The 21,259-nt window shown below is 46.7% G+C and overlaps 1 protein-coding gene across 1 annotated transcript in view; it reads left to right on the top strand.

Annotated features, from left to right (window-relative positions):
- The window catches only part of IQCA1 (IQ motif containing with AAA domain 1), a 331,503-nt gene that overhangs the window by 161,539 nt on the left and 148,705 nt on the right, over nucleotides 1–21,259 (top strand). The window contains exon 10 of the mRNA XM_058185159.1: nucleotides 20,419–20,525. Within this exon, the coding sequence (XP_058041142.1) occupies nucleotides 20,419–20,525 (107 nt within the window). The remainder of the gene's footprint in view (nucleotides 1–20,418; nucleotides 20,526–21,259) is intronic.

A 21,259-nucleotide genomic window follows, 5' to 3' on the forward strand; every position in this document is an offset into this window, starting at 1 on the left:
TGCCACCCCCGATGTGAGTGGGGCCATCCACTACTTGAGTCAGGTCCAAGGCCGTCATGGAAGCCAAGAACTCCCGAGCTACCGTCGATGACGAGCCGGCAGATGGCAGGTTAAAGTCCCCCATGACTAAAAGTCTGGGGGTCTCCACCGCCACCCCGGCAAGCACCTCTAGGAGCTCGGGCAGGGCAGCTGTCACGCAGCAAGGAGCCAGGTACGCGACCAGCAAGCCCATCTGACATCTATGACCCCACCTCACAAAGAGGGATTCACACCCGGCAATCTGAGGTACAGTGGTCTCCCTCGGCTCTAGACTCTCTTTGATAACAACCGCCACCCCTCCACCCCTACCCTGGGCCCTCGGCTGATGGAATGCACGGAAACCCGGTGGGCACATCTCGACCAGGGGCACACCCCCTTCAGTGCCCAACCAGGTCTCCGTAACGCCTATAATATCCGCGGCACCCCCCTGAATCAGATCATGTATTAGGGGGGCCTTATTGGCCACGGACCGTGCGTTGCATAACATCAGACGAAGGCCCAGGCTCTGAGGGTCCTGACCATCCGGGGAACGGGTAAAGTCAGGGGGATCGGGGCACGCGATCGCCTGCATACATCGAACGCGTGACCCCCTATGTCGATACGATCCCCCCCTTCCGCCATATCTGCCCCTCCCACTTACCGTGCAAATAGACTCACCCTCACACAAAGGAACACCCTCCCCCCCCATAACCTCCGAACCCATTTGATAATCGCCACGAGCATGCGCTGGAACTGGTTTCCCTCCCGACGGGCTACCCCCATCACCCGCCCCACCCCCCCCCCCCCTTCAAAAAGCCCCGTCTCAAACCCCAAAGGCTCTTTCTTCTCGCATGCCACCTCTGTGGGTCCCAAGACCCGTCATTGAGGCCGGCCCTTGGTAGCGATATGGGCCATTCCTGCGAGGCGGGGCACCTCGCAGGCGCAAGAGTTCATGTACAGTGTAGCGCATAGAAAAGTGCGAATCGGCGAGGGATGCTAAGATGGTAAAATCCCAGAGTAATAAAAATGGTGAATCTTCCAGCGGGAGTCCAGTTGGTAAAAGGACAGATGGAGCAGGAACCGGATAGCGATGATAAAACAGGAACAGACAGGCCGGCAGTCTCCATAGTGTGCCTATGGGAAACAGTTCTACAATAGGACTTAATCAGGTAGAAGTAGCTATCGGTCTGCCCGAGTCCATAGACCAGTCTAAGCTAGTCCAATCCAGTCCAATCCACTCCATATCCCGCAGATGGACATGCATGACCGCCCAGTTTAGATGACCCATAGTCCGGTATGGGGGGGGGGCGGAAATACAATGGAGCAAGCCAGGTCACCAAGGCCACAAAGGGAAATACGATGGAGCAAGCCAGGCCACCAGGGGCCATTCGATGACACGCGATGAAAAATGCAACAAAACAGGCCAAAAGAGGGGACAAACCTCAGTCACGGTTCCGGCCTCCTCTCCCACCGAGGCCTCACCACACCCATCCTCGGTGGGGCTGCCAAATACAGGGCGCCGTTGGACAGGCGCCTCGCAGTCCACACAGCCTCGCCAGGCGCAACCAGCGCCGATGGAACTGGCGCCGATGGAGCTGGCGCCGAAGGAGCCGGCAGGCCCACCGACAGGCAAAAGACGGGTCGGGATTCGCGCCAGCTGAAACCAGGCCGAATCCACACCCCGAAGCCGTCGGAGCCAGGCCGAGACCGCCGACGATCTCACGCCGCTGGAATTTGGCCAGGATCGCCGGGATCGCCGCTGGGCCGCTGGGCAGGGCTCCGCTGGGCAGGGCTCCGCTCCGCTGGGCAGGACAGGGCCGGAGCCGAGGCCGAAGCCCGCAGGAAACAGCAGGCCTCCCTCGCCTCCCTCGCCTCCATCGCGTCCTCGCTTCCTCAAAGATGGCCGCCCCCTTCCGGACCGCCACTCCGTCCCTCGGCCCATTCTCGGCTGTCGCATGTCCGAGAGGCCACAAACCTCTCCAGCGGCAGCCAGACAGATCGAACCACACGCCGAGGGACCGGAGAAGCCTGGTGAGTCAGCCCGAAGTCTCCATTTCAGGGAAAGCCGCCACCGCCGATTCGGGCTCCTCTAAACAGCTGCCATTCTCGCGCATGCGCAGTGCCAAAGATGAACTAGTATTCTGTTAGTGAGAACTGGTTTACATACATCTCTACTAAGAAATAATTTGAAGGACCATACTTAGAGGAGTTTGAAACTTTAATTTCAAATTTGAAACCAGTTCTCACTAACAGAATACTAGTTCATGCCAAAAAGCCAGTTTTAAAGAACAAAAAATGATTTGATAGAGATTGCATGCAATTAAGGATCTATAATGAGTACAGAAAAAGTTAAAATGATCCTTCTGAGGATCACACTCACTTCTTAAAACAATTGAAGGCACAATATAATACCCTCCTAAAAGTGCAACTTTGAAGGAGCCTTGGCAGAAATTAATCACATCAGTCACGACAAAAAATACTTCCCTTTTTTGGTATATCACCAGAGGATTGGGGAAATCTCCCCTACCCACAACTACTCAGGTACCGATTCAGGTTTGGGAATAATATTTTAGAGAGTTATATACAGACCCCGACTATGTAACTAAAGAGAGCCAAATTAGTTTGGACCAAACTACTTACTGGCCCCCTGATACACCAGAAGAGATAACCTGGCTGATCAGAGCCCTTAAGGCTAATAAGACTCCTAGTGCTGATAATGTCCTGATAATCAAAAAGAACACCAGTTGGTGGGCCCCACTTTTATCATCTCTGTTTACGTTTATAGATAAAACGGGCCGTAGGCCAAGAGATTGGGAATTAGAAATTATTATACCAATCTATAAAAAGGGTAATATAAATGAACCAAGCAATTATAGACTCATTAGTCTCCTGAGTGTTATTAGTAAATTGTATGCCAAACACCTAAACTATAAACTTTGGGATTGGCTAATTTCAGGGTGATAATCAAAGATGAACAAACCGGTTTTAGAGAAGGAAGATCTGCGGTGGATCATATCCTGATACTTCATCATTTGATACAAAAATATACATACAAAAAAAAAATCCTCTCTCTACGTGATCTTCCTTGATTTTAAGCGGGCCTTTGATTCAATATCCAGGAACAGCCTATGGGAGAAATTAAAATGCACTACAATCGATAAATGCCTCCTTTTCCTCATACAAAAATTGTATGCCAATTCCACCTTGAAAGTGAGGTCTAATCCTCAAGGGACTTTAACTGGCCCAATAAGGGTTCAAAAAGGGGTACGGCAGGGCTGCCTCCTGTCCCCCCTCCCTTTTTAACTTCTGTATTAACCCGCTGATCGATCTCTTACAGAACCCTGATCTACATCCTCCTAACATAGCACAACACAAAATCCCGATTCTCCTATATGCCGACAATGCTGCTATTATTTCACAAACTCCCATAGGACTGGAGAGAACAATTAGGGCAACACTTGGCTTTTGTAGACAGAACAAGTTGGTCCTTAACTTTGATAAATCAAAAAATTTAGTTTTTGCTAAAAGACCCAGATAATACTTCTGGAAAATTGAAGGACACAGATTGGAACAAGTTACGACATTTCAATACCTTGGGGTGGTTTTCCATTTGGAGCAGACATTGCAAGCAGCCAATAGGTCCTCAAATGCAATTAAACATTTCTTTTATAGAGGCAGAGGTCAATTAGTACCTGCTGCCTTAAAACTTTTTGAGGCCAAAACATTGGCGCAAATTCTTTATGGGCCACAAACAGGAATCCTTGCAAAGAAAAACTTGCTAGAAACCATACAAACCAAATTCCTGCGAGCCATCTTAGCTGCACCCCAAGGAACTCCAAACACCCAGCTAAGAATTGAGACAGGTATTCCTCAAATTCAGGTAAGAGCCTGGAAGATGATGATCATTTATTGGCTAAAAATTCATTTTTTTCCAGAGGGACTGTCCCCGCTAGTGCTGACTCAACTTCCTCTCCCTCTGGAACAGGCAATAGATCACAAGCTGGGCTCTTGTGGGCTCTCATCAGTATTCTTAATGTCCCTAGGCTTTGACAAAGCAAGTAGTAATTGATAGAATGAAGAATGTGAAGTTCCAAGAAGAACTAAATAGGTTGCCTCTCTACAGTAGGGAGAGAATCAAGCAGGGTGTGTGGGAATCAGCGAGATATCTAAATGATCTGATCTTCCCAAAACGAAGAATAGCTTTCTTCAGCGCCAGATTTAATATTCTCCCCTCAGCACATCTCCAGAGTAGATAAGAGAACACCAATAGCAGAACAGGTATGTATATGTGGTAAAGGAGAAGTCGAAGATAGCTCACATGTTTTATTGTACTGTGAGTTATACAGAGTATGTATGTTGTGTCTTGCCCGCCCTCAGAGCAGCCGGGGCCTTCTTATCTGCTCCCGAACACGGAGGAATGTATGCCTTCCAGCCCCAGTCCTGGCTCCATGCCCACACAAACTGCAGAAGAAGGAGCATCTCCCTGCCCCAGCCCTGACTCCATGCCCAGGCAAACGGAGCAGCTAGACCCCTCCCCCTCCTCCACAGCAGGTGAGCCTGAGGAGGTTTACTCTAACAACAGCTGATTGGAGTAATCCTCGCATCAGAAGATTGGAGAGGCGGAGGCAACAGAAGGAAGGGAGGGGCAGGCCTTAATGAGTGCTGAGTCATGGAGCCACACCCCATGGCCTATATAAAGGATCTACTTTCTGGCAGTCTCTGAGTCAGGCAAAAGTCGAACTTATCTTGCTGAAGTCACTTACTGGTCTCCTGCCTGCTCTGAGGACTTTGCTAGGACTTTGGGCAGAGCTGCAGAGGCAAGCCTGATTCGGATTTCCCTGACCCAGCCGTCAGCGGAGGAGTGGGACACGACAATGTAGGTCAATATATATTCTCCCCTTACTAGAGAGATTGCCAGGGAGGACAGATGACTTTTATGTAGGCTTTCTCCTCCAAGACTCAAACCTGACTACCACGCATGCAGTGGCAAAATTATGTGTCGCTGCAATGTCCACAAGAAAAGAATTGGTTACAGAATTATAGATGTCAACTTGTGCCAATTTTTTGGAGATACCTATAACAATTTTTGGAAAAATATATTTACTCACATACTTATCAGCTCTCCACTCATGTAAATTAGGGAGTGACCCTAATGGTTTGAGATCATGTATTTTCATAACAGGAATATTGTTATTCACAATTAATGTCAGTATTATTTTTAATTTATTGTATGTCTATTGCTGGTCGATGACCATAATAAAGTTTAAAGTTGTAATGGAAAGGGAGACATGAGAAATACCACATTTCTCAATAGGCCTTATAGGAGAATGCTTATTTTACACCTGCCAGTCAAAAGATCCATCAGTAAATTCAATTACCTATTGTCTATGGAGTATTATATAACAAAGAAGCACTCCAGTTATCATCATCAACAACATCAACATGTTAGTTTGAGTCAGTAGTGGGATTCCAATTTTTTACTACTGATTCTGTGGGCATGGCTAGATGGTGATATGACTGGTGGGTGTGGCTAGGTGTCAGCCTCCGCATGCTACTTTAATTGTTTTATTACTTAGTTAATTGTTTTACTGCTTAGTTAATTGTTATATTGTTTTCTTTAGTGTTAAGTATTGGGAATGGAGTAATGTGCCTTTAAGACTGCTTTGGCTGCCATAAGGGGGGGAGGAGTTTTATCTTGAAACGAAACCCATTGATTCAAATTCCAAGAGTGGGCTTATGCCAACGGACTCTGCATACCAGACAAGTGAAAACCATCGGAAGAAGAACACCACGTGATACCTGAGGAGAAATGGATTGGACCTGGCTGTTTGACTTTTGGAGGGAGGAGGGGTGAATGAGGGATATGTATGTGTAAGACACTCCTACTATTCAGAACTTGCTTTACTTTCTTTGCTTTCAGTTCATACTCAGTAAAAGTTACCTTTCTCTACAAATCATGGAGTTGGGGTTTTTCTTTCTTGAGTTTTGAAAAGAGGCACACCTGACATTAAGCAAGTTCTCCCTTTGTTATCAACCATCCAGAAGACTGCCGAGAGAGCTGAAAAGATAACACCAAAAAATAAAAATAAAATGTCAGACCTTGAATGCGAAGTGGAAGAGATGGGGGCAGCTGCCACATCTCATGCTTCTCAGCTTGAAGAAGATTCAACAGTCTGGCTGGAGAAATTGAAGATAGAGGAAGACCATGAGAAACCCAAGTAGTCTATTGGAGTTGGCAGATTACCAGAATCGGGGGAGCTTCCTTCTGGCGTTACAAAAAGAAAACATAAGGGAGGACTTTCTACCTGGCAGCAGGAAGAGAAGATCAAGGAGGATGTACAAATTGCAGAGGCTGTTAGACTTTATAAAGATGCAGTCCAAAGGCGACAGGCTCATGAAAGGTATGAAATATCCACCCAGATCACCTCGGGGCTGGGGGAAGAAGAGCCAGGCTCAGGAGCTACTGGGGGGGGGGGCGGATTATGGCGAAGAGATTCCAGGGGACCAGGAGCAAGAAATACGATCCCCTCTGGGCCCACAGATTCCGATAGAGGCCAGAGGCCCTCTGCTGGTCAAATGTTCTTCCGCAGGAGGAAAAAGCCAAAAATCCCCCCATTACCTGGGAAATTTAATGGAGTCCCTAAGGAGTTTGGACATTTCTTGGCCCTGGTGTGTAATCACATGGAGGACTGGGGGGAGGACTATTTGTCTGATGTGGCTCGAATGAGGAACATGACTCAAGTTTTGGGAGGAATGGCAGCCAACTGGTTTGTGGCCTTACACAATGAGAACTCTCTGCTGCTGAGAAATTATGACCATTTCATGGCCACCCTAAGAGCAAGATTTGAGGACCCTTTGGCTGAGCAGAAATCCAGGATTCAGATGAAATCCATCAAGCAGGGGAGAAGACCAGTGGCTGAATACAACCAAGAGTTTCGTGATCTGGTGCCCCACATGAGAGGGTGCTCGGAAGTGGCTTTATTGGATTATTACAAAGATGGCCTAAATGGAGACATATGTGCACTGTGCTGGGCGCGAACATTCCCCGCTACCCTATATGGTTGGTTTACCCTGGCAGTGGAGATGAAGATTGAGTTGGCCAAGGATCGCGTCGCAGGCGGCCATGCCTGGAAGCATACCCCATCCCACCCCCAGAAAGGGCCCCTGAAGGGGCCTGCTGCGATGGTAAGTGGGAAGCAGAGATCCACGGCGTGTTTCAGATGTGGAAAGGAGAGCCATAGAGCAGCCGACTGTGTGGTCCAGCTGGTCCCGAAGACGACCCCTGGTGGTGGAAAAGGAGCCATGAAGCCGGCAGCCAAGACCCGAGAGGTCGTCAAAAGGGGAGCGGACGTCATCAAGATTGCTCCTCCCACCGAGGAGGAGCTGGGGACTCCAACTAGTTCCGGTGACAGCGAGTCTGCATCTGAATCCGATGAAGATCTCCTGGTGAGTTGGAAGGGGGCCCCCCTGACTATCCCAGTTAAACTGCATGTCCCATCCTCGGGAACACAGGGGGAAATGCTAGCCCTCTTAGACTCAGGGTGTACCAGGTGCGTCATCAGCCCCGAAGTGGTGGAGAAAATGGAACTTAAATTAAAAACCTTAAGTAGGCCCATAGCCTTTTGCCAGTTAGATGGGTCAGTGGCAGGGGGAGGCCCTGCCCATTTTATAATGGAACCAATAGAGATGCTCATAGGAGACCACCGAGAAACCCTGTACTTTATCGTGACACCGGGGATGGACCAGCCCATCTTGCTGGGACTGTCTTGGTTCCAGAAGTGGAACCCACGAATAAATTGGAAAACGGGGGTACTATGATTCCGCTCCTAGTCGCAGAGGGTGGAAAAAAGGATTGTCAAAGGAGAGGTACCTGTATCCACCGAACGACTGGGGATCAGTGACAGAGCGGCTGGATGGAGAGGAAAAAATTCCCAAGGAGTACTGGGACCTTCGGGAGGTCTTTAGTGAGAAGGCCTCTGACGGGCTATCCCCCCATAGGTCTACGGACTATGGTATTGAAATCCTTCCGGGGGTAAAGCTCCCGAAACCGAAAGCTTACCCCATGACGCAGAAAAAATTGGGAGAATTGCGGAATTTTATTGACAAAAATTTGGAGCGAGGATTCATTCAACTCGCCAGGCCTTGGGTAGTGGCTCCGGTGATGTTCCGAGAAAAGAAGGTTTTCACTTGTCTGGTATGCAGAGTCCGTTGGCATAAGCCTGCTCTTGGAGTGTGAATCAATGGGTTTCGTTTCAAGATAAAACTCCTTATGGCAGCCGAAGCAGTCTTAAAGGCACATTACTCCATTCCCAATACTTAACAGTAAAGAAAACAATGTAACAATTATTTAAGCAGTAAAACAATTAACTAAGTAATAAAACAATTAAAATAGCATGCAGAGGCTGACATTCGGCCCTACTGCAGAAAAGATGTTAGTCCTAGAAGGAAAAGAGAGATTAATTAAGGTTTGTCAGGATACTTCCCATAGAATAGTGTTAGTTTTCTGGGGACCCGAACATCCTCCTTGTTAACCCATTCTGCTTGGGACAAACGGAGATGTTTCCAAGCCACTAGGTATTGGACTTTACCCCTGTGTCCCAAGCGGAATGGGTGGCCATGTGACTGGGTGGGCATGGCTAGGTGGCCATGTGACTGGGTGGGCATGACTAGGTGGCCATGTGACTGGGTGGATGTGGCTAGGTGGTCACGATCCTAGTTCCCCCTGTGGGGATTCCCCCATCCAGACCTTTTATAATCCCCCAAAGGGTCAAAGGAAATCAGATTCCATACAGCTTTGAATCCTTAAGGCGAACAAAATACACGTGGTCCTCGCTTAATGGCCAGTTGCTTAGCAAGTGTTCTAATTTATGACTGACCTCCCTAGAGCTACTTGACCTGTTTTTGCAGTTTTGACAGCCACACACACACAAACATTTATGACCAATTACAACATCCCACACAATCATGTGACTGAGGTTTTCTGTTTTTTGCCAGTTTCCAACAATTCCTTCTGGTTTCCAATTAAAAATGCCCATGGGGAAAATGGATTTGTTAATAACCACATTGTTCACTTAATGACCACAAGGTTCACTTAACGACCATGGTGTTTGCCTAGCCCAGGGGTCTGTAGCCTTAAACACTCAAAGAGCCATTTTTCTATTTTCTTTAAAACAGGTATCTCTCTCTCTGTCTCTCTTTTCTCCCTCTCTCATCTCTCCTTTTCTCATCTCATCCTCTTTCTTTCTCCCTCTCTCTGTTTCTCATCTCTCTTTCTTTCTCTTTCATTTCCTCTCTCTCCTCTCTTTCTCTGTATGTGTCTCGTTTCTCTTTCTGTCCTCCCTTTCTCTCTCTTTCTCTTGTCTCTCTCTTTCCCCCATCTCTCTGTGTCTCCTCTCTTTCTTTTCCCTCCCCCCTCTGTGTCTCACTTGTTTCTCTCTCTCTTTCCCTCCCTCCCTCTCTCTCTCACCATCCCGGGAGGGAGGAACTTTTGAACTGGTGCTTGGTGGTGGGAATTTGATGTCCAGAGGCCAACAAGCCACATACTGAAGACCAGATGGGGGCAATCCAGGAGTGAAATGCTACTGGTTTGGGCCGGTTAAAACCGGTAGTTTGAACCGGTAGTAAAAAATGCTACTGGTTTGCCGAACCAGTAGTAAAAATATATATATAAAAAATCTCTCTCCGCTGATCGTTGTGAGGCGGGAGGATTGGAATAATCCATAAATCCATTATTCCTCCTTCCTAATATGATACCTGTATTTTTAACATATCTCTTTATATTCAACTACATTATATTTTATATCTTATGATTGTCTGCTTTGTAACCTCGATATAAATGAGGAACTGAACGTGCCAGCTGAACAGGAACATTGCTGAAACCTACAAGTGATGGAACATAACAGGAAGCCATATGGGTGGTGTATGATACTTGCTCAACCGTTACCGTATTTGGATATTAGGTGCTTCTTGCTGTATGAAATGTATCGTTAAGAGATGAAACTGTACTTTCTGTAATTTTCCATAGTTACTTCTGCTTTTTGAATTAAGGTTTTTAAAACCACCTGCCTGGGCGTATCCCGGGCAGCCCAGACTTTGGTGTTTGAACACACTGGGCTCTGATGCATCAATAAAGTCTGTTTCTCTCACCTTCCTGGTCTCGAGTCTTTCTCTTGGCAAAGTGTGGCAGTAACTGGACAACTGGACTTTGCTGCTACATCTCTGGCGACCGCGGCAGGAAACTGAGGGGTCTTGGGACCCTCTGGACTGTCCACCCCGGTGTCGGGGTTCATCTTGTCAGGAGGAACTTCCTAGCGCGCATGGACAACTTGATCCGAGGGACTTCTTGGGGACAGGGTGACTCCGGCAGCGGTGGCTGACATCTCCAAGAACCAGTTGAGAAGGCGCAAAGACCAGGCCCTGTTAGCAGCTAGCTGCGTTGGTGGTGGGACCCCAAAAATGCAAGTATCTGGGGTTATTGTACTAATCCGTGCTCAGAAGGTAGAGCGGACAGAGAGGCCTGATCTCCTCTCTTCCAGGGTAATACGTAGTGGTAGAAAAAGGTGGGTGGCTTGTCTTTAGGTGTGTGTGTGTGTGTGTCATCCGCAGTTCCCAACAGAGGCCGTGATTTTCCGGGTCCTTGGGTCGGGTGAGTTTGTGTGGACAGGACACCTTCTTGTTTTCCCGAGAGAAAAGGACCCCTTACCTTTCTCTCATCCCTTTCCCTTGTTATTCTGTCTGGGACCCTGGGTGGATCATGGGAGGTGGAGAAAGTGTTCCCTTGACACCTTTACAATGTATGCTCAAGAATTTTAAGGCAGGTTATATGACTCAGGACTATGGCATTGAGTGAAATAGGCACGATTTGAGGCGTTTTGTGAGGCAGAATGGCCGACCTTTGACCTCGGCTGGCCTGACAAGGGCACTTTAGATAATATTGCCCTTAAGGTCCACCAATTGGTGTTTCATCCAACTGAGGCCATCCAGACCAGGCTCCTTATATTGATGTCTGGTATAACCTCCTTAGAAGGCCCCCTCTTGGCTTTTGAAATGCAAAATCAACAATGCCTTCTGATGATGTCCCGAAACTTGTCAGATAAAGATACTAAAGATGACTGCCAAACCCTCCAGTTTTCCAAGTGCCCCTGAAGAACTTCCACATCCGCCACCATATATGCCTCCTCATAGTTTGGATACTTTTCCAAGAAGGCGTTTGAAGTCTTCACCTCAAGTCACCTGTCCTATGGCAGAAGGAAGTTACTGGATCCATCGTCACTGTTCCCTAACATCTAGTGGCCAGGAGCAGGGAGACGATACTGTCCTCCCTGTCAGTTCCTTTAAAGGATCCCAAGACTTGACCCTAATGGATGACCCAGATATGCCCCCTTGAGGGATCGGAGGAGACAGAAGAAAGGGGGCAGGGGTGGCAGCTGTTTCCCCCGAGGAAGAAGATTCCCCAGTGGCTGCACGGACTAGGTCAAAGACTGACCCAACTTCACCCTCTGCATTTACGGCCCCTCTGAGACAAGTGGATCAATTATTGGTGCATAGGGATGATCCAAATAAGGTGGCAACTACCCCTCTCTTCCAACATATCCAATTTTCCACTTCCGATTTGCTCAACTGTAAGTTTCATTATGGGCCTTATAGTGAAAAACCCAATGAAGTGGCTGATCTTGTCAAAACAATTATTGACACTCATAATCCATCTTGGATGGATTTGCAACAACTTATGGGAACTCTGTTTAACCCAGAAGAGAGAGAAAAGATCCGAGTCGCTGCCACCCAGATTTTGAAGCCAGATGTGCCAGTTCAATATAATCTCATGGATTGGATTGAGCAGAAGTTCCCTTCCGCAGATCCAAGTGGGACCCTTATGAGAGCCGCCACATGACTGAGTTACAAGAATATCAGAGACTATTTGTCCAGGCAGTACGGGCGGGAGGAAAACCGGCTACAAATATGTCAAAACCTTCCTTGGTCATACAGGAACCCAATGAGAGTCCTGAAGCTTTTTACTCTCGTCTGATTGACTCTTATCGTATGTACACCCCCATTGACCCAACCTTGCCAGAAAATGCCTGAATGTTAGCAATGGCCTTTATTTCTCAAAGTGCCCCAGACATTAGGAAAAAGCTCCAGAAACTTGAAGGGGCATTGGGCAAGCCGATGAGTGAGTTAATGGAAGTGGCTCGAAAAGTTTTTGTGAATCAGGAAGTCCGTGAAGAACAAAAGAAGGACCAGAGAATGCACAAGAAGGCTGAATTGTTGGCTGCCGCCATGATGAGTGGACCCAGAGATGGCAGGGGCTTACGTGGCCGAGGGACCAGAAGAGCGTTGGGACCTAATCAATGTGGCCTATGCAAGACGGAGGGCCATTGGAAAGGTGAATGCCCTAATAAGGAAGAATTTGCCCGGCCTGGTGACCGCCCCTGGAGTCCGCCTAGTGGTGTGCGAGGTGTCCGGAGAGGTCCTCAGAGAGGTTGGGGTCGTCGTGGCCTGTTCCCTAGATCTCCCCTTGTTGGATTGGCCGAAGCTGAGGAGTGGCAATGAGGCCGACCGGGTTTGGCATGCCTCCCCGAACCTATGGTCCGCTTGACAGTTGGAGGCAAGACGATCCCCTTCCTTGTCGATACTGGTGCAACCCGATCTGTTTTAACTATACCCCTGGCTCAACCATCTAATTCTTCTATCAATATTCAAGGTGTTAGCAGCGATGCAGTTGAAAGACCTTTTCTTCAGCCCCTTCATTGTGTAGCAGGAGGCCATACAATCACTCACCAATTTGTCTACATGCCAGATTGTCCTATGCCTCTTTTGGGTCGTGACTTGCTTTGTAAATTACGGGCACAGATCTCCTTTTCAGAGGATGGCTCAATGAACTTGAGATATGGAAAAGTTAATATGGATATTCCCCGGGAGGAAGTGTGGAGATTGATGGTGGCATTAGAAGCCCCGCAGGGTGGGAAATGGAAAGATTTCAATGTTCCCCATTTGTGGGCTGAAGATAATCCTCCAGGTTTTGCTGCCCACCATCCACCTATTTTGGTTGAGGAAATTCCCCGGAGGACCCCAGTGAGAATTCATCAGAGAGCCTATCCTCGACACATTATTACTGCCATACAGAAGGTCATTGATACTTACCTTACTTATGAGATTTTGGTTCCAATAGACTCACAATGGAACACCCCCATCTTACCAATCCCAAAAGGTGATGGCCATTTTCGGATGGCTCAGGATTTAAGACGGGTGAATGACGCCACGGTCACCATCCACCCGACAGTGCCCAATCCGTATGTTCTCTTGGGACTAATACCCCCTACTGCTCGTTGGTTCTCGGTCATCGATTTGAAAGATGCTTTTTTTACAATTCCAATTCATCAAAAGTCCCGTTATTTGTTTGCCTTTGAGTGGGAAAGCCCCGTAACTGGAAGGAAACAACAATATACTTGGACTCGTTTGCCACAGGGGTTTAAGAATTCTCCCACGCTGTTTGGGGCTGCTCTCGCCCGGGATTTGGAGGCCCTGGAGATCCCCCCTCCTTCAGTATGTTGATGATCTCCTTTTGACTGGTACTTCTGAAGATGTTTGCTGGGAAAACACTTCCATTTTATTACATCTTCTACAGGACTTGGGTTATAAGGCCTCCAAGAAGAAGGCCCAATTGGTTTTACCCAAGGTCCGGTATTTGGGCTATGATATTCAGCAAGGCAGCCGAACCTTAGGCCATGAGCGAAAGGAAGCCATTTGCCAATTGCCAGTTCCTAAGAACTGGAAGGAGTTGTGAGGGTTTTTGGGTGCGGCTGGTTTCTGTCGAATCTGGATTCCTAATTTCGCCATTTTGGCCAAACCGTTGTATGAAGCTACTAAGGGGGGTGATAAGGAACCATTGCGGTGGGGGAAAGAGGAACAGCAAAGTTTCACAACTCTGAAGCTCGCTTTAACTCAGGCCCCTACTCTTGGCTTGCCTGACTTGGAGAAGCCTTTTCAACTTTTTGTCGACACAAAGCAAAACATGGCAGTTGGTGTGCTTACACAGAAGGTGGGGACATGGTTTCGCCCCGTCGCGTACCTGTCTAAGCAGCTGGACAATGTTGCGAAAGGTTGGCCGACCTGTTTGAAAGCAGTTGCTGGAGCGGCCCTTCTCACGCATGAGGCCAATAAGTTGACCTTTGGCCATGACTTGGAAATCCATACTCCACATGCTTTACGGGCCGTCTTGGAAAATAAAGGACATCTCTGGCTTACTAGCCCTTGCATGTTAAAATATCAGGCTATGCTTACACATAACCCTTTAATTCGTCTAGTTCATTCTACTGTTTTGAATCCTGCAACCTTGCTTCCGGAACCTGACTCTCGGGCATCCCATGATTGCCTTCAAACCATTGAGGAGACTTTCTCAAGTCATCCTGATTTGAAGGATGTTCCCCTTGTTAACCCAGACTATACTCTCTACACTGATGGTTCTAGTTTCTTTCATGATGGTGTCCGGAAGGCTGGATATGCGGTCGTGACACTGGAAGACGTTTGGGAAGCTCAGCCACTGCCCCCTGGCACTAGTGCCCAATTGGCTGAACTACATGCCTTGACGAGGGCCCTTGAAATGTCCTATGATTTGCGGGTCAACATCTATACGGACTCTAACTATGCTTTTCTTACTGTCCAAGTTCACGGTGCCCTTTATAAAGAGCGTGGGATGTTAACAGCAGGCGGCAAGGATATAAAGTATGGATCTCACATTCTGCGGCTCTTGGACAGTGTATGGGCTCCCCGAGAAGTTGCAATAATGCACTGTTAGGGCCATCAAAAAGGGGTTTCTGATATCGATCGTGGCAATAACAAGGCTGACCGCACCGCCCGCTCTGTCGCATTTGCCTTTTTGCTTGCTCAGGCTCTTTGTCCTTTATGGACCCCTCCATCTAATGCCTCCCCGTCCTATATACCGGAGGAATTGCGTCAGGCCAAATCTTTAGAGGCCTCCTTCGTAGATGGTTGGTGGTTCCTTCCGGATGATCGTGTCTTTGTTCCCCAACACCTGGCCTGGGACGTTGCTTCTTCTTTGCATCAACAATTACATTTGGGGAAGTCTGCCTTGGCACAGGCCTTACTGCGTGAGGTGTATATTGATAAGATCCATAGTCTGGCAGCTAATGATGTTCTTCGTTGTTCTATTTGTGCCGCCAACAATCCTCGTCAGGGACCATCTTTGCCCCAGGGCCACCAACCTAAGGGCTGTTATCCCTTTGATTCTCTCATGATCGACTTTACAGACATGCCACGATCGGGGTCCTATATTGCTATGTTAGTTATTGTTTGTACCTATACTGGCTGGCCTGAGGCTATTCCCACTAGAACTAAAAAGGCAGCTGAGGTTACGAAAGCCTTACTTCATGTTATAATTCCACGCTATGGCCTTCCAACACGCATCTCATCCGATAATGGCCCCGACTTTATTCATCAAGCGACTCAGAAGATTGCTCTTATGTTGGGTATCAATTGGAGACTTCATTGTAGTTTCCACCCGAGTTCAGGGGGCCTTGTTGAAAGGTTTAATCGAACCATTAAGGATAAGATAGCTAAAATTTGTCAGGAGACACATCTTAAGTGGCCAGAGGTGCTCAACATGGCACTTCTTGCTGTATGTTGTGCACCTCGTAAGAACCTCAATGTTTCCCCTTTTGAGCTTTTATATGGGAGAATTCCGAATCTTGTGGCTCCCACTGGCCTTCATTCACCTCAGTTGGGTGATACTCTCAAATTGAAACAATTGCAAGCCCTTAATGCCATGGTCCGTCGTTTGCAGACGTATGTGTTGTCTTGTCGTTCCCATGTTATTGTCACTCCAACTCATAATATTAAGCCTGGTCAGGAGGTGTGGGTTAAACATTGGAAACAGGAGCCTTTGGCCCCTAAATGGAAAGGACCGTATACTGTTGTTATGTCTTCTCCCCTTGCTGTTAAGGTTGCTGAGGTCAAGCCGTGGATCCACTGGTCTCGTGTGAAATTGGCTGCTCCAGCTTCGTGGTCCGTCTGTGGTGATCCGGCAGGTCCATTGAAGTTGTCTTTCCGCAAGGTCTCCTCTCGCGGTGCCATTCAACGACCCGGATCTGACGTCTCCCCTGTGGGTATCACTCCGGAAGCTGATACTTGCACGGGCCCCTACAATCTTCGTTCCAGTGCCCGTTCCTGTGGCCGACATGGACTCCGCTTCTAGACTACAGGACACGGCTCGCATTAGGCGATACCTTGTGCCCTCGGTTTGGGTCATGATTGTACTTCTCTTCTTTTGTATTGTTATTAATACCATGTATCTTTTTAAGGTCTTTTATTTCGATAAGCAACCTGTGCTCGCCCCTCCCCCTGATCTGGTCAACCTCACCTCTTGGGATGATTCTTTTTCTCCAGGGGGGAATGGGGTTCCGGTTTATGGGTCTGGTCCTTTTCCTCCTTGCACTCAATGTTTTCTGTATCTCCCCAATTCTATTCATTTTACATATAGCCAAATGCGGATCCCAGAATGCCAAATGGAGGAAGGCCTCACCACGTGTGAGCATGAGGGGCGGAGGTTTTGGCGTTGTAGATTGCCTTTGAATGGTACCTTCTGGGATTACTGGGATGGTTACAATTCTACTGTTATGTGCCATGTGCTTGATATCCCTTGGACTCCGAGACTGCCCCCACGCAACCCTCGTAGTATGCGCTCAGTAAGTTTCTCTTCCGCACCCATAGCGTCTTCACCTATGACACTTGCTTGGGACCGTAATTCTTACCTGTTAGATGTACAGAATATTTCCTGTATAGTGAATAGAACTGATTGTTGGATTTGTTGGATTTGTATGCATGTGCATTCCTCCACATGCCAAAGGAGGGCTTATAATACATGCCATTCCCTTTAATACAACCATATGGCACCAGAACGATTGGAAATGGTTTCAGGGTAGACCAGGTATTTTGCAAAATGACGATGTTCCTGCTCCCGTTTTGGCTATTGCTAGCAGAATCCAGGAAGAGGCAGCATATTGTTGGGAATTTACTAATACTACAGGGACTGCTTTGCTTGCAGTGGGTAAATACCCCAATTGCAGAACCACGTTTGTGCTTGCTCCAATTATGTACAGAAATAATACCTATCTCAATGGCACCTTTACTGAACACCTTCATAATTTTACTGAATATGCCTGCACCAACCAGTTAACTGGTGGTTGCCCAGTAAGTATAGGCTGTCCGACAAACCTCTCCTCTGAGGCCCTTGCCTTAATCCGGACTTCCTTTCCCCTCTGTAATATTATAAGGGCTATGGTCCAACAACTAACTGCGGAGCAGAATCACACGACAAATATAATAGGTGATTTTTGGATGTTGTGTGGAAGGAGGGCATATCAACAGATCCCAGCATGGAGGTCTGGCCACTGTACTCTAGGACATATTGCTCCTTCTGTTATAATATCTGATCGCCGTCCATCCGGACGGTTAAGGAATTGCAGAGATGCAGATGTTCAACAACCCATCAATTACTATCTTGGAACCCAGATTGCGAGAGCTGCTCTTCCTCCTTTGGGAGTGGCCATGAATTATAGGGACTTGCATGCTTTGTCAAATTGGACTACTGTTTTGTTTAATGATACTATAAAGGCCTTAAAAATGATTAATTGCATTTTTAATTGTGTGGAAATTGCACAAATCCGGGAGGTAGTTCTGCAGAATCGTTATGCTTTAGATATCATTTTAGCTGCAAAAGGGGGTGTGTGTGCTTTGATTCATTCTCATTGTTGTGTTTACATCACTGATTATAAGGCCAACATTTCCGCTACTGTTAACCACATGGAAACTGTGGTTGCTGAGAACTCTATTGATACTACCACTATGCAGTCCCCTTGGGATTGGCTGTGGTCTTGGCTTCCTGATTTTGGATGGGTAAAACGTATCATACCCATTGCTTTTTCTGTAGTTAGTGCCTTAGTTAGTTGTTGCTGTTGTATGCAATGTGTCCCTGGTCTTATCTCTCTGTTCCGGCCCAGATTTGGACCAAAAAGTCGCCTTCCTTCATCTACTGTATTGTATGCTTGGGATATGGAAAGTGACAATCCCTATGTTGAAGTTTCACGTTAGTGGTCTAATTGAATCTTCAAAAGGGGGGAATTAATGAGGCGGGAGGATTGGAATAATCCATAAATCCATTATTCCTCCTTCCTAATATGATACCTGTACTTTTAATATATCTCTTTATATTCAACTACCTTATATTTTATATCTTATGATTGTCTGCTTTGTAACCTCGATATAAATGAGGAACTGAACGTGCCAGCTGAACAGGAACATTGCTGAAACCTACAAGAGATGGAACATAACACGAAGCCATATGGGTGGTGTATGATACTTGCTCAACCGTTACCGTATTTGGATATTAGGTGCTTTTTGCTGTATGAAATGTATCGTTAAGAGATGAAACTGTACTTTCTGTAATTTTCCATAGTTACTTCTGCTTTTTGAATTAAGGTTTTTAAAACCACCTGCCTGGGCGTATCCCGGGCAGTCCAGACTTTGGTGTTTGAACACACTGGGCTCTGATGCATCAATAAAGTCTGTTTCTCTCACCTTCCTGGTCTCGAGTCTTTCTCTTGGCAAAGTGTGGCAGTAACTGGACAACTGGACTTTGCTGCTACAGTTGGAACTTTTTTTTTAACTTTTAAGCATTTTTTTACTACCTCTGGAAGTTAAAATGCTTTAAAAAGTTAAAAAAAAAAAGGTCCGACGATCACGTGTTGCTCAGCTGATTGTCATAACTTTTTTTTTTACTTTTTAAGCCATTTTTTACTACCAGTTCGGGTGAATAGGTAGTAAAAAAAATGCTTTCAAAAAGTAAAAATAAGGTTCAGACGATCACGCAGTACAGCTGTGATTGTCCCAAGTTTTTTTTTAAGCATTTTTTTTACTAATTATTTGCTGAACCAGTAGTAAAAATATGCTTTAAAAAGGTGAAAAAAAAGGTTCCCAAGATCACAAATGTGCCATGGAATTGTCAGAACCTTTTTTTTTACTTTTTTAAAGCATTTTTTACTACCTATTCGCCCGAAACGGTAGTAAAAAATGCTTTAAAAAAGTTTTTTAAAAGGTTCCCAAGATCGCGCGCCGCAGCTGATCCCCCCCGCTGTTCTATTTACCTCCCCAAGCCTCCTTTTGCGTGTAGTGTGCATGCGTGTGCAGCATGCATTTGGTGTGCGTATGCGTGCACATAGTGCACGCTTGGCGTGCAGCACACATGCTTGGCCAGCAAATTGGTAGCAAACCAGTTCAGATTTCCCCACAGGGGCAAACTTGCAAAAACAACACATCTCTTGTCGCTTGCGAGCACTTCTGGTGAGGAGGAAGAGAAGCGAGATGGGAGGAGGCTTGGTGGGTGTCAGAGGGGCAGCAAGCGCTTCACAGCTCCTAAGTCAAGCCTCCCCGCTTACAACATCTTCACCTGAGGGCATTGCTGGCAGCTGCTTCCTGCAGTTCAGGTGGTCTTTTTGCTGCTGCTTGGCCTCCTCGATGCTTGGAGGCAGGAAGCAGTGGTTTCGTTTGCTGCCTGCGAGCTCCGGGCGGCGAGTAGCCGAGAAAGCGATCTGCTGGCTGCCTCTAATCTGCAGCTTACTCGTGAGCACCATTGGCCTTTCTCCCTGCCTCTCCTAGCCAATGGTGCTAATGAGTAAACTGTAGCTAGGAATCACAAATACAGCTGGAAATGAACATTTGTGTGGTAGCCGCTGACTGGAGCTACTAAATAGGCAGCCAAACTAAGTGCCTGAAGGACCCTCATCCCGTCACTGGGAGTCTAGGAGACTCGGCGATTGGCGAGCAGCTGGGCTCCTCGAGAGATGGAGTTTGCAGGGGGCTGATCTACCGCTGGCTACAACACAATGTTCATTCTCATCTGTATTTGAGATTCCTTGGTAGGGATGACTTCGGCAGCTTCTCTCGGTCTACGGAGGACGCGCTCGAATTGGCACCGAGACCAGGGCCCCAGGAAGGTCTAGGCAAAGACTTTTATGGCTTTCTGCCTTGCAGAAACAGAAATGGGTGGGAGGTCTGAGAGTACACAGCACCCCAGTGCAGCACTTTCCCGAGGGCTGGCCACCCACTTCTCTACACCTCGTGTAGAGCTGGTGATCTCCCATGTTCTCTCACAGGCCAGGCCGGCTTGAGGAAACACCCAGGAAGAACTCCGGTGTCGCAATCTCCTGCATGTGTCAGCTTTGGAAGCCATACTAGGCCGAAGGCTTCCACACGCTGCCACTTTCTCCTGTGTGGGAAAGTAGGGGAGGGGGGTTGGTACAGAAATACAAATTTTGTTATGCTATAAGACTTATAAAAAAAAACAAGTACCCATTCCCTTCTCACTTTTTTTCTTTTCTTGTGTGACAGATATTTGGAAGAACAGAGACGAGAAATGGAACTTTTCACAAGAGTATGATCCAGAACTAATCAAAGAAGAAAAAAGGAAAGAAGTAGAAGAAGAGATCAGAGTTCAGGTGACTTCATCCTAGTAGGCCATTTAAAAGAGAAAAAAATGGCTATAGTCAAAGGGGATTCCTTTATAAAAGTAAAACTTATCAGGAATATCTATTTTTTAATTGAATATGAGCCTGCTTTTATCTTTGAAATCTGTGCTACAAATGATTGAAATGATGCTCTCTGGAAGTTCCTTGTTCTACAGAAAAAAGCAGGAGAACTGTTTATAAATATAAAATCTATATACATTTGATAAATAAACAAAGTAAGCTTTGATATGAGTTGCTGACATCATGAAAATTTTTCATTCTTTCCGATTCCTTCTGATAATCATGTTACTTATCTAAAGTAGTAAAAAAGTGTTTCAGTTATAGCTTTTTAAAGCCCCTGAATAGACTTTTTTTATAATTATAATCATAAGCTTTAGTATTTAGTAGCATAATTTGTTGTATATGCATAATTTCTTGTCTGCTCTGCCATGAGTTCATAGTATCCTTGATTAGTAGACTGAAATACAGTAGTATACTGTTTAGGCTACAGATTTGTGTTCTTATGTATACATTGTAACCCTCTACAACGTTTCTGGAAAGTGCAGCATTTTTGCCATTTAGCATAACTGATCTTAGCTGACTACATGAAAGTTAATGCAGGTCAGACCTGCTCAATTCCTGGATGAGAAGCCACCAGGAAATTCCAAGACTGTGAAGTTGAAAGAAACATTCAAACCACCTAGTATGTTTCTGGCAAAAGTTTC

The sequence above is a fragment of the Ahaetulla prasina genome, chromosome 1, assembly GCF_028640845.1.
Source record: "Ahaetulla prasina isolate Xishuangbanna chromosome 1, ASM2864084v1, whole genome shotgun sequence".
Lineage (NCBI taxonomy): Eukaryota > Metazoa > Chordata > Lepidosauria > Squamata > Colubridae > Ahaetulla > Ahaetulla prasina.